The 14,400-nt window shown below is 44.6% G+C and overlaps 1 protein-coding gene across 2 annotated transcripts in view; it reads left to right on the top strand.

The window, feature by feature from the left end:
* The window catches only part of cdh4 (cadherin 4, type 1, R-cadherin (retinal)), a 204,056-nt gene that overhangs the window by 169,607 nt on the left and 20,049 nt on the right, over nucleotides 1–14,400 (top strand). For both annotated transcript variants that reach the window (XM_070959457.1, XM_070959458.1), the window contains exons 8-9: nucleotides 2,918–3,090; nucleotides 12,222–12,359. In XM_070959457.1, coding sequence (XP_070815558.1) covers nucleotides 2,918–3,090; nucleotides 12,222–12,359 — 311 coding nt within the window. The remainder of the gene's footprint in view (nucleotides 1–2,917; nucleotides 3,091–12,221; nucleotides 12,360–14,400) is intronic.

Genomic DNA, 14,400 nt, shown 5'->3' on the forward strand with positions numbered 1-14,400 from the left:
AGCTCTGCCAGAGCTACAGAAGCCTTTATACAAACATCTTTTAGGTGAAGTACATGACAAATAAACTGATCTTCATGTGTCAAATCTAGTGGAGCAGCAGACAAATGCTAACACTGCTGCTCATCTCATCTCAAAATGGACAGATGATTTGATGATTCAAGCAGGGCCATTTTAGGCCCATCCAAGCCTGCGGATGCTGCCAACGGGTAATCAGCTAACATAGTCTATGCAGAAAATGAACTAGACCATAATCTATGCAGAAAACGAACAGGTCCAGCTATTTGTCCTCCACAGTGGTCCCTGTAAGCTGGTAGAGATCCACAGGCACGGCTATTATGCACGAACAGTGATCAAGCTAAAAGGCGAGCTTGACCCAGCCTTTGCATTCCGTTATGAATGCTGCCTGTTTCTGAACTCAGAGCTGTTTTTCAATGGTTTGATTGTGTCCTTGTGTCCTCAGAGAGCAGTTGGCTCCATTAGAGGCTCTATTATGATCACCATGTGTCCCCTCCACTTCCCCCAACCTTTCCTCTTACCTCCCTTAACTCTCAATGTGTACTTCTTCTTGCTCTCTACTGTAATACGGCCACTCTTTCAACCTCTATCTTCCCTCCACTGATGAGCGTTATTATCCTCTTACACTGTCCATCCCCTCTCGCTTCCTGACTTCCCCTTGTACTTTTCCCTTTAGTGGTCTTTGTAAACCCTCGCTCCTTTGCTCTCCTCATCACTTTTTTTTTTAGCTTGTCAATTTCCTCCTCTGCTTCCTATCTTTGCATCTGTGTGTGCCTATTTCCCTGTTGCTGCTATATCTGTCTATCTCCATCCATCTTCCCCTTATTTTCTCCATCTACCCTCTAATTGGGAGGCAGATGTTGACTCTGGCTTACTAATGTTTAGGCAGCAGATAGGCCTCGCCGGTGATCTCGAATCACGTGGGCAAAGTAGCCAACAATATGCGCGCCTGCCACCAGTTAAATTTTCAGCTCCAGCGATTTTGGCGGAAAAGCAATTAGGATTTGGAATTAGTGTTCAAATTAAAGAGGAATTAAACAGGCTCAGAGATTAACCCTTTCAGGCATGGCCACCCCTCCTTGGATCCAAAAGCGCACCATCATCATATCACTGAATTCTCCTCATTGAAATGAAACACAGCAGTGCTGACATGCGATCCAATATCCCGGCCTCTCCCTCCCTGCGGGACTGGAGTGGTTGATTATATATTGATGCTGTCCTCGGTGAAACGGCGGTAATTGTTTCTCTTCTTCCTGTCTTTCTTTGGACTATTTTCTTTTCCTCACTGGACAAAGTGACAAATCCTACTTTGGAACTTAATGTCGTTTGAAATGGAATTTGAGGCTACAATTATCCTGTCCATACGGGCTGTCACAGGAGTGATGATGCCATCTAGGCCCAATCACGGGAGTGGAGACACCTGTAACTGCTCAGACCCGCAAGAGACCGGCGAGTCCAGCAGCTCTCCTGCTTCGGCTGAGGCATTTACATTGATGATTTTGAAGCTTGCGAAGCAAAACTGGACTTTCTTATGTGTGCAGCACTAATTTTGATTGCTTTTGATGTGATAATTGAACATTGGTGCTTTGGTGCCTGTCCAGCATGGCACACACCACCCACCATCACACCCACTGAGGTAACCAGAGGGCTAACGCGTTAGTTGTTGAATCACTTTTTGTGCCCACTAACATGAAAATAGTGGTATATTTTTAAAGCCATCAGAAATGTTATTCAAATTGTAAGGTGCCACTTAATTTTGACAAGAAGTATTACAACTTTCTCCTCTTCGCTGTCTCCTTTTTTTACTTGAGCTCCTCTGTCCTTGTCTCCTTCCTCCTAAATTTTTTACACTGTCTTCTCATCCAAACACGTTAATACTTAAGCCAACCCTTCCCCCTCCTGCGTGCTGACGGTCTTTTTCTCTCAGCTGCAGCAACAGCCTGTAAATGGCCGCCTGATCGAAAGTGACATTTTCACAGAACCCTGTGAGAGAGGCAAGGTGATCTCTCCTCTTTCCAGCACAAAGTGCTCCTAATTGCCTGGTCGCATTTGTGAGCATCAGCTGACAAACTCGCGCAAATCAATAATTCTGCTCGGGGAAGATGCAGGAACACAGGGCCTCTCACCCTGATACGTGCTGTGAGGACACACATGCATACGCATACAGATGCACACATGTACCTGTAAGTAAATGCAGACATGCATACACTCTTTACCCACACACTCACTCACATACACACACTCCCTCCACCTCACCACCTCTTTGCTGTCTGCCTTAAATGGCAGTGTTTATCCGTGATTCTAAGACAAATAGGGAGAGAGCATTGGAGCATTAAGGGCAGCCACGCTGCCGCTGAAGGCTGAAATAATGGATGGTGGAAATGGCAGAAGACCCAGGGCTGCTCATTACTAAATGGACTCTGCAGAGATGGAAACTTTGTCCCACTACCTTGCAATATACAAAGGACAAAAACAGCACAGCTTAAAAAATAGGCTTATTTAACAGCTTTGTTTGTGTTTTTGTACTGTGCTTTGTAATAGCCCTCGCTCTAAAAGTTGCTTGTCAAAGAAGAGAGAATGTCACAGCAATTTGCAAAGTCTGATTGACTTATTTCGTGGTTATAAATGGGTTTGTTGTCTTCTGAGCCCTCTTCCTTCTCTTTGATATTTTCTACAAATTCATTAACAGTAATGGGCTTGCAAGAAACCTTCATTATGTATTTTCAAAATGTATGTGTGCGAAGGACCTTGAAAAGCACGTCTTTGTATTTTAATGAATGTCGCCTGCTTGTTTTTGGGTCTTCTTTTTTCTCAACTTGTCCTCCTCTGATGCTGTGCGCGCCGATGTACGTCACCTGCTTTTCAGAGTATCCCGCCTGGCTGACAAACTCTCTCTCCACAGGCTCGTCTGTGATGCAGGTGACAGCCACCGACTCGGATGACTCCACCACAGCCAACGGCATGGTGCGCTACCGCATCCTCTCGCAGACACCCCACAGCCCCATCCCCAACATGTTCACCATCAACAGCGAGACCGGGGACATCGTTACAGTGGCAGCCGGCCTGGACAGAGAGGTCAGTGTCAGCTGCATGCGTTGTGTCCCTGCTACTCTCATCATTTGACTATCCTGCGTCTCATCTCTGTCTCCCCAGCCAGAAGATGAAACTTGAGCTAAAATTCTGCCATTGGATGACTTCATGTTATTTTTATCTTGGCCTTTGGTGATTTTGTTGATACTTCCAGGGGTTGAAGAAGGCCAGAGCAGAACTTGGCTAAGCTAAGCTAACTTTCATGTTTCGTACTGAAACAGACAGACCAGACAGAGAGTGGGATAACTCTCTCATCTAACTCTCAGCAAGAGAGCGAATAAGCGTATTTACCAAATGTCAAACTATTTCTTTAACCACCCAGCCATTACTCTGGTTCCTTGCTCCCCCATGTCCCACCCACTCAGGAAGGGACTTGAAAACAAATCAGTTATTCCATCCAGTCAGTCATTATTTCACACAGCCTTTCTGCAGGGACAAAACCTGACATCATGCACACACACACACACACACATAAAAACAGCTGTATAGTGCTTCACAGCAGCAAGTGTGTCCATGGACAGAGAAGCAATCAAATGCGAGTTAGCCGCAATACAATGGAAAGCTATCCAGGTCTGCACCAAATGTTGTTTGACCTGTCAGTCATTTTACCCAGAAAGATCTAATTGTAAAGTTAGTTAAAAGTCTCAAAATAAATCCTTAAATTCTCTAAATATTTCTTAAATAATGAACTGAAAATCCTATTGCTTGCAACAAAAAAGCTGTCCTTAAAGCTATGATATCCAGTTTATTTTTAGCATCATCAGGCAAAAATTCCATAATAGCCTTCAGCATATTGTAATTTAAGCAGTCTAAATGAAAACTAGATTCTGCACCTCTTGGGTCCTCAGGGCTTCAAAAAACTAGCCTGTGATAAGACTGACCAATCACAGGTCATTTCAGAGAGTGGGTCTTCCTATTGGCTCTTCTACAAATGCAGATGCAGGTCCCTTCAGATGGTGAAAGCAAATCTCCACACTTCGTTTTCGTGCTGTGCCAGAAAGTGACAGTGAAAGCACGGTTCAGGGGCGGAAAAATCCTGCAGAAGGTTGTGATAAATTTCAAATATTTCATCTGCCTACAACAGAGAATAGTATAAAACATGAACACGTCCCGGCTCTACAGCGAACTTTGGGCTCATTATGTTTGATGCCATGACGCTTGTATCCATGAGTGGCAAAGAGGCAGGATGACGAACAGTAGGGAATAACCTTTAAGGGGTGACAGTGGTGTGCGTGTGTGTGTAAGTGTGTGTATGTGGTGCACTAGCCTCTCATCCCGCTGTTAGATGGCGTCACAGCTGCCTCTGAAGCCTTTGCCGCTCTACCCTGGGGCGCAAAGCGCTCGAGTGGCGTCTTTGAGAAAACAGGTCACGGCGAGAGGGACCTCGGACTTGGTGAGGCTCACGCTGTGGAGAGCAGGCCCTACAAAGCATGAGGTTTCACAGGGCAACCGACTCCTTCTGCCATTGGATATTGTAGGTTTGGTGGGAGGGGCTTAGTGGAGTGATCGGGGGCAGCAGAGAGAGTGGCAGAGGGTTTTGCATCGTGTATGCTCAATTGTTGCCTCCTGACGCTTTAAATAAATGTCAGATCTCTCTACATCCATTCACCATCATCTTGTTACAACAAATACAAAAAACATCTCAACCTGTATATTCCCGGGTCACGATTTGATCCCTGGATGGAACTAAAATCAGGATCACTTTCACTGGCACTTTCGAAAATGTCAAATAAAATAAACCAGACACAAAATTCACTCATTCATTTCAGTCATTTGCCTGTTTTCTCATTGTGTATAAATATAAACGATGGGCAAACAGCTAATGTTTGTCTGGATAGTGCAGGGCAGATATAATGGCAAACCGAGCACCTCTGTGTCACAGGAGCTCTCGCTTGACTGTCGTCTGTTGTCTCATGCACTGCTGATGTGTGTGTCTGTTGATTGCTGTGGTTGTTTTCCAACCCACACAGCACCACCACCACGACACATAATCCCTGCTCCATCTTCCATCTTATTCTATTAATGAGGGAGGTTAACTTTTGTTTATCCCAAGCTGCATCAGGTGACTGTGGGCACTGGAGTTTTCATGGCGGACTGTTCATCCACTCTCTCTCTCTCTCTCTCTCTCTCTCTCTCTCTCTCTCTCTCGCACACACACACACACATACACACACAAACCATCCTCTCTCTGTGGTGCAAGATAAAAAAAAATGCAACTGGCAAAATCAGGGAAACGTTCAAATTCATATGGCACAATTATGAGGATAATCTTATGCTCGTAACTTAGTTGGCTGATTTTACTACCGACATTAAAGCATCATTGAGTGCGTCTCATAATGTTTATATTCTGAGAAGTCCCAGTGGTCCCTCTCAGCGCTAAACCCGGCCAGGCAACACTTTGGAAATTAAAACAGGATTTTGCCAATGTTAAGGTGAGTGTATAGGAGAATAATTACGGTTGAAATCTCAAGAGCAAAATCAGGTATGAATAACAGAAGAATACAATACATCAGTGATCGTTCCTTGTCCAAATTCTGCACGGAGTTGGCACGCCATGATGGCGTGATACATTTGCGGGACAATATAAATGAGCCTAGTGAACGCGAGCCAGCTCTGTGTCCCTGTTTCCAGCTTGGCCCAGGCGGCAGCAGTAGCAGCTGATGTGTGTGAGGCAAAGCTCATTAATCTGGACACATCAAGCCAGACTCAGTCCCACCTGCCTCTGATCCTCCCACTAAAACTGGGACACACCTGGGAGTTCACCCACCTGCTGTCAAGGTCATCAACACAAACACACAAACAGTCTCAGACACATGGGCACGTGTTCATATACACACTCCCATGCAGTTGTGGTTGTCGTTTAGAGGTAGTAAAGCTGACACAGACTGAGGAGTAGCAGCAGATATGATGAATTAGATCCAAGATGTCAAACTGGATCCATACAACCACAGCAGTGTATACACATGCTGCTGCACAAAAGCATGAATATGCATACCCACTGTATGACACTGAATACCCTATAAACACCTTTGAGGCAGATACTTTATATTCTCCGTCTCCTCTCCCATTTCTTTCTCTCACACTTTAGCTAATCCTCATCCGCCATGCTGGTGTCTAATTAGAATATTCATGTGCTAATTAAGGGGTGAAGCAGGGTCTCTCGTGTTGAGGAGACCAGGGGGTACATTGAGGTTAGCATCGTATCACTTACCTCTGACACTGCTGAATACCAATTATTCTCCCTCACTCACTGTCCGCAACCTCTCTCATCCCATGACCTCACATGCTTCCATTTGGTCCTGCCTACAGGCTAACAAGCTGCGCTGAGCCGTACACATGTGTGTTTGACTCCATACATCCTTTGTTTTGAATATAACATGACTGTTTGTATATGGGCACGGGTTTATGTTTCAGATTTGTCATGAACTCTATTTAATTTTGAATTTTATTTGAGAACAGAGTTCAGATTGGAATTAAGATTGCAGTAGGTGATGATCTAAAAGGGTTTACATAAATTTGTGCATGTATATTTCTGTAAATGTTGTACTAGAAATAGACTCGTCAGTCAGTCTTCTATGGATGAAATACGTTTCTAGTGAAGCACAGCTCTGGTGCAGCAGGTCGCAAGCAGAGTGGGAGATGTCAGAGTGCCACAGCTGGCACTGATGTTCTCCCTTTGTGCCCTCTCTCCATGGCTCTGGTTCCACTGGCAGGCAGAGCTGTTGTCTTTCATTACCCCAGGCTGTCTCAATCTCCCATGAGCCCTGGATTGGGACGGTTTGGCAAGGTATGGTGTGGTGTGGCCCAATGCCAGGCTGTCCACCAGGCCGATGCCAGCTCTATGTTGGACTGTCTCACCACTGATTAGGACATCGCCTGGACTGCCTCAAGGACTTGAGTGCCCACAGCCTTAAGCTCCATTAGGATCTGCAGAGACTGGGGATACAGGCTGAGAGCACGCATCCTAAATGGGTCTGGGGCTTTATTGTCTAAGGGAAACACTGAGTTATGTTAACTTGTGGCCGAGCACCAAAGCTCCAGGAGCCAGACAACAAAGCCATCAGAGGATTTTGTGTGGGATGCTGAATGAAGAATATCGATGCACGTACGTGGATGCATGTGCTACTTGTAGCCAACATTCAATCCAGAAAATATCCACTCAATATCCACTTTATTATGTGCACCTAGCTAGTATTGAATTGGACTTTGCTTTGTCTCCAAAAAAGCTGGAATTTTTGCTTTTATGCCCCTCCAGTTTCATGTTTTTCCGCCTCCTCTTTTGTAGATAATGCTTTTCTACTCTAGTCAGATATTCACTTTCAACAGCTCTCTCTTTTCTACCAAAGCAAATTTTTTTGCAGATATTTAGAAGTTCATTCTTTTGTCTCTTCGGTTTCCTGCTTCTCCCTTGATGACTTTTTGACACCAGCCTATTCTTTAAAGGGCTTAATCTCATTTGTTCACAGTGGAATTCACCTGTTGTGTCTACAAATGTGAGACCCTGTCAGGATCCTTTGGGAAGGTGATTTAGGAGAGGAAATGGCAAATGACCTTAAGACAGAGATTTTGCATTGTATCTGCACAAGACATACCTTTATACAAGGCAAAACCATGCAGTGTGCTTAATATGCTGATACCATCTAAAATATGCCAATGTCTTCCCTTGCATGAGATCTGTAGAGACCAGCCTTGTTCCTTCCTGACAAACTCATACACGCTGTACAACTATGTCCATCCTACAGTAACTACTTTTTTAACACCATCAGATATCACTGGAGAATCGCTTACAGTATGTAACATGATTGCCAGCTCGTTCGCAAGATGTCTGAGACTGATTAGTTCGAAGTTCAAGTTTTGCAAGGTGTGGCTATCTTCCTGCTAGCAGTATGGCTGGATGGCAGGGTCTGTCCCCAGACAATGAGGTTGGCATTTGCAGTTTTTGGTGCAATGTCACAACAGCTGTTGGATGGATTGCTATGAAATCTGGTGCACACATTTTTGTCCCCCTCAGGATAAATTATGATAACTTCATTGACTTTCCATTTAGCGTCACCATCCATTCTAAATTTCAGTTTGCTTTGGTGTCGGAATACCTGTCTGAAACTGCACATTCCATCAGCATCAGCTGCACTTAGTGTTTGGCGCTGGTTAGCAAATGTTAGCATGCCAACATGCTAAACTAAGATGATGAACATGGTAACATTATACCTTATCGGCATTAGCATTAGCATTGTTAGAATGCCTACATTAGCATTTAGTTCAAAGCACTGCTGAGCCGAGGTACAGTCTCACAAAGAAAGCTATCATGGCTGTGGACTCTTGCGTCAGTGTGTCAGAAGGGTTAACTTTTCACATAGCTCATATTCAGAGATGAACCGGTTGTTGCTGCTCCTCTTTCTTCTCTCTTATTTCATGCAATTTCATTTCAGATTTTGGTGACCGCTTGCCCTCTTTTTGCTCTTTGATGAAAGATGACAAACCTGACATGATCTGCTGCTGTAGAAATCTGGCATCACACTTTTTATTTGTTTGTGACATACTGGAGCCAGCAAGTCTGACAACAGCATGTTCATGTTGCTCATACTGTACTTGCTTGATTGTGTCCTGTCTATGGTATCGTAATGCTCACTTGGACAATCAACCAAACTTCATGTCCAGTCGTGTTGTGAGCTTTATTCTAGCGGCTTCATTTATGTGTGACTCACTCAGCCTTTATTTATCCAGTATGTGACTCTGAGCCGTTTGCGTAAATGTGGAGGTGTATCAAATAAAGTGGACTCTCAGTGTATATCTCAGATTTACCTTCATGTCTCAGTGACTGTGACTACAATGGGATTCAGAGAAAAGCTTTAAGAGAACAGTACGCTGCTGCAATAAATCATCCCTGGCTTGTGTTCTCATCAAATCAGTGTTGAGCAGTTTGTGTCCTCAGACCAACTTGAAAAGCATCCCTGCGAGGGATGCAGAGAGGAATGATGATGAAGGTGGAGGCAAAACATGTTTCTCAGCTTTTTTTTGGCACTTCCTGGGAAAATGTGTAAAAATAGAAAATAACTCAGACATGTACTGTATTTGATTGTCAGAATCCCTCCCAACTGCAGGTACTTCACTCGTCAGTAGATATGCCATTTTTTTCCACTGGCACCATGGATTTGTAACTGAACTGAAATGAACTGGACTGATTTGAATCGAAGGAAAATGTAATGAAGTGGAATGGAATAGCATCAAATAAAACTGAGTAAATTTAATTACAGAGAGCTCAGCTGAACTGCCCTGAAACTGTAGCGTGGGTCACTGATACTGAGGGTCAGTGAGGTAGAGAGAGAGTACAGTTGCAGGAAGGAGCAAGGCTGGTCTCTACACTTTTAGCCACGAGAACTGGGCCATTTGAGACAGATTGTAAGTGACAAACTAATGACTGAGCCTGGCAGGCCGGAACTCAATGTACAAACTACACAACTAAGAGCAAGACTCGCTGGCCTGGCCTCTCCCTCTTTACCCTTCCTTGAGCAGTCCTGTACAGCACACCAAGTGAAAATGCACACTCAGCTCAGATATAATTAATTCACAACTGTACGTGTTTTGCCAGAAAACCACTCCTCTCCATTTTCTTGTTCGACATCGCCTTACACGTTCAGACCATTATTTCCCCTACTTTGTTCTTGCTAACAAAGTCTCACTGGAGCACAAGTCCATTTGCTTACAAACCATGCGCAGCCAGGTTTTTTTCCACCTGTCCTGCCGGCTGTTTGGCTCGACTTGGCAAGTAGCTAACATCGATAGCCTGAAGCCTTTTTTCCTATTTCTTTCCTCAGTCTGCTGGATGGTAAACTACCTAATTTGGCCTCGTTGAAGAAAGGGATTGGGTTTTATTGTTGGCGAGGCTCTGTGTACAGGTGTTTCTGTGGCCTCTGATGGCTTTCAGCTTCTGCAGATTAAGTCCGTGAGGCTCAAGGCCTGTGGGGGACTCTGGGCTGTTGCTGTTGGTCATGAGACAAGAAGCTATGTTTCCTGCCAGGGCTGGACTCTAATCTAACACAGAGATTTTCTGTTCAGCACTTCTATAGGACTCATTAGAGAGCCCTTTACTGGCTTGTTCAGGCAGCCACTTTTTGACAGCAGAGTGTGTTTGGCTCTGTGTGTGTGTGTGTGTGAGTGTGTATGCATCTGTGTGCAGGTGTGTGTGTGTGTTTGGTGTGCACGTGCAAGTGTATCCCCTCCATAAGAGCATTAGCGGATATCTGTGTGTGCACTGGAAGGACCATAAACTCACAACTACCCTCAGATGAGTGATATAAGCCTGCAGGATAGGACGCATCAGCCGCACCTCCTACTATGTGACAGCTCCACCTGCTGGCTCAGCTCCAGTCATTTCTCTTCACCTGACCAAAGAAAAGGGTGTCCATCAAAACTCAAGCCCATTAGCTTCCTACAGCCATCTGGTGCTATTTCTAGATTGATATATGTGACCGGATCTAAATGAGTCTGTAGAGAGGCACATTCATTGGAGGCTCTATTTACTGAAGCACTCTATGAGGGGAGATGGTATTGATATTTCATTATGAGTCTAATAAAGGGCAGCCAGTATTGAGTTTTCATTAATAGGGTTGGTTTGGTGCAGATTAACATGTCTGCGCACTTCATAATGACTTGGAGAGATGCTAAATGACTCCGGCTGGGTGTTTTAACTGGCCTGAATGGTTTGACTGATCAGACAATCAGCTGCATCCTTCACAAATGAAAAAAGAGAGTGGGAGGGAGAGAGGAGATATAGAGATGCACAGACTGGCAGAAAGGCAGACAGAGAGATACAAAGATAGAGAACAGACAGGCGGAGAGCACTGACTAAGATGTGATGAGAAAGATAGCGAGAGATCAAAAGAAGCACAGAATTTGAGTTAACAAAGAGCACAGAATAAAGCTGGAGGAAAAAAAAAGGAAAAAAGCCACAACTCAAAGAAATGAAAAAGCAAAGAAGTAGCCACCTCAGAAGTAAGCAATACCTCCCGCACCTACGCCTACAAGACCTCTGCCTGGCTTTGTTCTCGTTCTTCCAGGCAGTCGCTGACGTCAGTGCCACTGGCCATCAAGTCGTTAGAGAGCACAGTCCTGGGGTGAATGCGGCAAAACTAGCCTGGCAACAATCAAGCGCCAGACCATTGATAGTACACATTGTGGAAGCTGAACAAATCAGCAAGCCCTGTGCACAGAAAAGTGACCCCTGTCCTTGACGTTCATTCTGTCTCACTCTCTCACTGTGCTCCTTCACAAAGGAGGTTTGAGCCAAATGGATTAATAGGAAGAGACACAGACCAGACGGCAGATTGGTTTCTACACCGAGAGTCCTCTTTCCAGCAGTGAGTCTGGGGACGGACTGAACTTTCAGCACCATGGACAGTGTCACCGCTGCACTGTCTCTCTGTCTCTTTGTTTCTTGGCTGTGTCTAAGCAAAGCCCAATGTTTGTTGGTGTTTCTTGTCATGGCACTGTAATATGGCAGTGCGTGCTGCAGCACACTCTGGGGCAACTCCCCCTCACTGTAACTAGACTAAGTAAGGCCCGTCCACCTTCTGGTATTATCTGCAGCACTGTGGCACATCTTAAAGTGGCGGCACCTCCATTAAAATGAGCGATGATCCAGGTCTGTTCCCGCAGCAGAAAGCCAAGACTTTTAGGCAATAATGGATGAGCCTTTTACCAACACATTGCTCCCTTCCTGCGACTTTGTGTACGTCCGTGTGTGTGTGTGTGTGTGTGTGTGTGTGTGTGTGTGTGTGTGTGTGTGTGTGTGTGTGTGTGTGTGTGTGTGTGTGTGTGTGTGTGTGTGTACGTGCGCGCGCTTACAGTGTACTATCTGTTATTGAGCAAATAAAGTGTTCTAACGGACTCCAGTTGTCCTGTCTCCTGTGGAAGAAGGGGAGATGTATGTATGCTGGGCTGGTAGCTGGGGTGGGGTGAGGGGATTTCATTCATTCACCTGTTTCTTCATTCATGTGACTCATTATGTCATTTCAAATGGCATAAACATTTAATTGTTTCAGGTTCATTGCAGCCTTTGTTAAACCAGTACCCAATGTTTATACCTATGTTTCCTCTTTCTCTGCTTCCTTTTACAGAAAGTGTCCCAGTATACCATCATTGTCCAGGCCACAGACATGGAGGGCAACTTGAACTTTGGCTTGTCCAACACAGCCACAGCCCTCATCAGCATTACCGACATCAACGACAATCCCCCAGAACTGACAGTCAGAACAGTGAGTCCTTAACATTCCTGTCGATGTTTTATTGATCTTTGTAAGGGACTGTATGAAATTAAAAGGAGGGAGAAAGGGGGCAGGGGTGTGTGCTTTTTGCTTATGCTGAAAGGAAGGTAGTTTGACTCTGAGGGAGGATCCATTAAATTTTTCTTAGCCCCTTTTATGTGCTATGGAATTCTTCCCTTATGAGATTTATTGTCATCAACAAGAGATGTCTTTTGTCCACACCATGGGTAATAAAAGTACTCTTGTCTATATGCACAGTATAACAGCCCTGTCTCTGCATTACGGCTTCACTTTTCTCTTCCAAATCAGTCTCTTCCTGGTTTAGTTTAGCTCTTTATTATAAATCTGAGTGGCTTTTCCTTTTTGTTCATTGCTATAAATGTATTTTTTTTTAATTATTTGTTGTATTATTAATTTGGGGGAGGATATTGATTTTTCAGTCTCGTCTCAGGGCTTGACCTTGTATCTGTCATTTTAACAATTGCTTAATGTCCCATAGAGCCATTATGCTACATGTAGCACATGAAAGTGCAGTATATTATTCTTAGGTTACACCTCCAGACTAAATGGTTCTCAGATATTATTAGAAAATGCATTATCTGGTCCCTGTCAAAGACAACAATCATATCACAGCAGCTCAACTGAAATATGTTTTCATAGAACACTGAGATGAAGGGAACATGTGTACAGCTGTGGACAATGTTGTAGGATAAGGCCAGATATAATGGACACAGTGACGGATAAAGAATCACTGTGCATGTGGAGAGACAGAAAAAGATACTGTGAGTTAAAGTAAGATCAAGATCAGTTTTGGTGATGGGAGGTGTGCTCCTCCCTCCCTTCTCTCTGTGTGTTCCCTGCCAGCGGGGCCTCTGGTGGCCAGGTTTTGTCTGCAGGCATCTGGACCTGGTCCCTGATACCTCCACATTGGCCTGACAGGAAACCATGCTACAGCTGGCCCACTTAACTATAGCAGTGTGTGTGGATGTTTGTTTTTGAGAGAGAGGCTTACTCTATGAAATATTACTGATGAGGAAACAGCAACTGAAAGCAGAAGCTCTTCTGTGCTGAGTGTGAATGTTGTGCATGTGTGCATGCATGCCTTTAGGTTTCTGTGTCTTTCCTCATATGCAGCTTGTATGCTCTATTCTCGCCATGATGGTTGAACAGAAGCGAACGCTGACCACAGCTCGACAGACCTGCAGGATTGTAGCTGCTCTTTATGCGAGCGCTTGGATTTCTGAGATTCCAGAGAGAGACAGATGCTGTCTGCAGCCGAGCTCAGAGGCAGAGCAAGCAGTGTGTCAGCGTCACACACTGTGATCCCTGTCTTCCTCAGCGGGGCCGTCAGTAGCGTGCATGCCAGTACAGTTCCAGCCGCATGCTCTGATAAGAGCTCCCCAGCTGTCAGGGTTAGAGCTCACCGAACAAGGCTGCCGCTCCGCTCAGAGCTGCTCTGTCCCCCGTCTGTGGTGCTGGAGCCGTCAGCGCTCTTCACTTGGGAAAATCTCTGGACCAGAGTCTTCCTGCTAGCCAGAAAAATGGACATGCCACGCTTCAACAGACACACAAAAACACATGTACATTGTTCTTGACATTATACAGTAGGCAGTGACAGTGGTGGGAGAAGTATTCACATCTTTTACTTCAGTAAAAGTAATACCACACCTTGAAAATACTCCACTGCAAAAGTCAAAGTATCCAAGTATTAATGCAAATTTATGATAATATGAAAAGTAAAAGCACTCTTTGTGCAGTGAATTGTTCCCTGTCAGTGTTTTATTATTATATCTGCATTAATATTACTGCTGCATTAATGTGTGTGTTGCATGTTACTGCTGCAGATGTTTAAGGTTGAGCTCATTTTAACCGCTTTAAGTACTGTTGGCTAGTTCAATCGACAGCAATGTATTTTATTCTCTAAGCTCATCATATGTTTGTAGCGTCGCTGTGTGAGAACCACGTATCTCTAAACTTTTCATGAGCTTGGAAAAACAGCCTGCTTTCAGCTTTGTGACGATGCATTTTCCAG

The sequence above is a fragment of the Chaetodon trifascialis genome, chromosome 3 (genome assembly GCF_039877785.1).
Source record: "Chaetodon trifascialis isolate fChaTrf1 chromosome 3, fChaTrf1.hap1, whole genome shotgun sequence".
Taxonomy (NCBI): Eukaryota; Metazoa; Chordata; class Actinopteri; order Chaetodontiformes; family Chaetodontidae; genus Chaetodon; species Chaetodon trifascialis.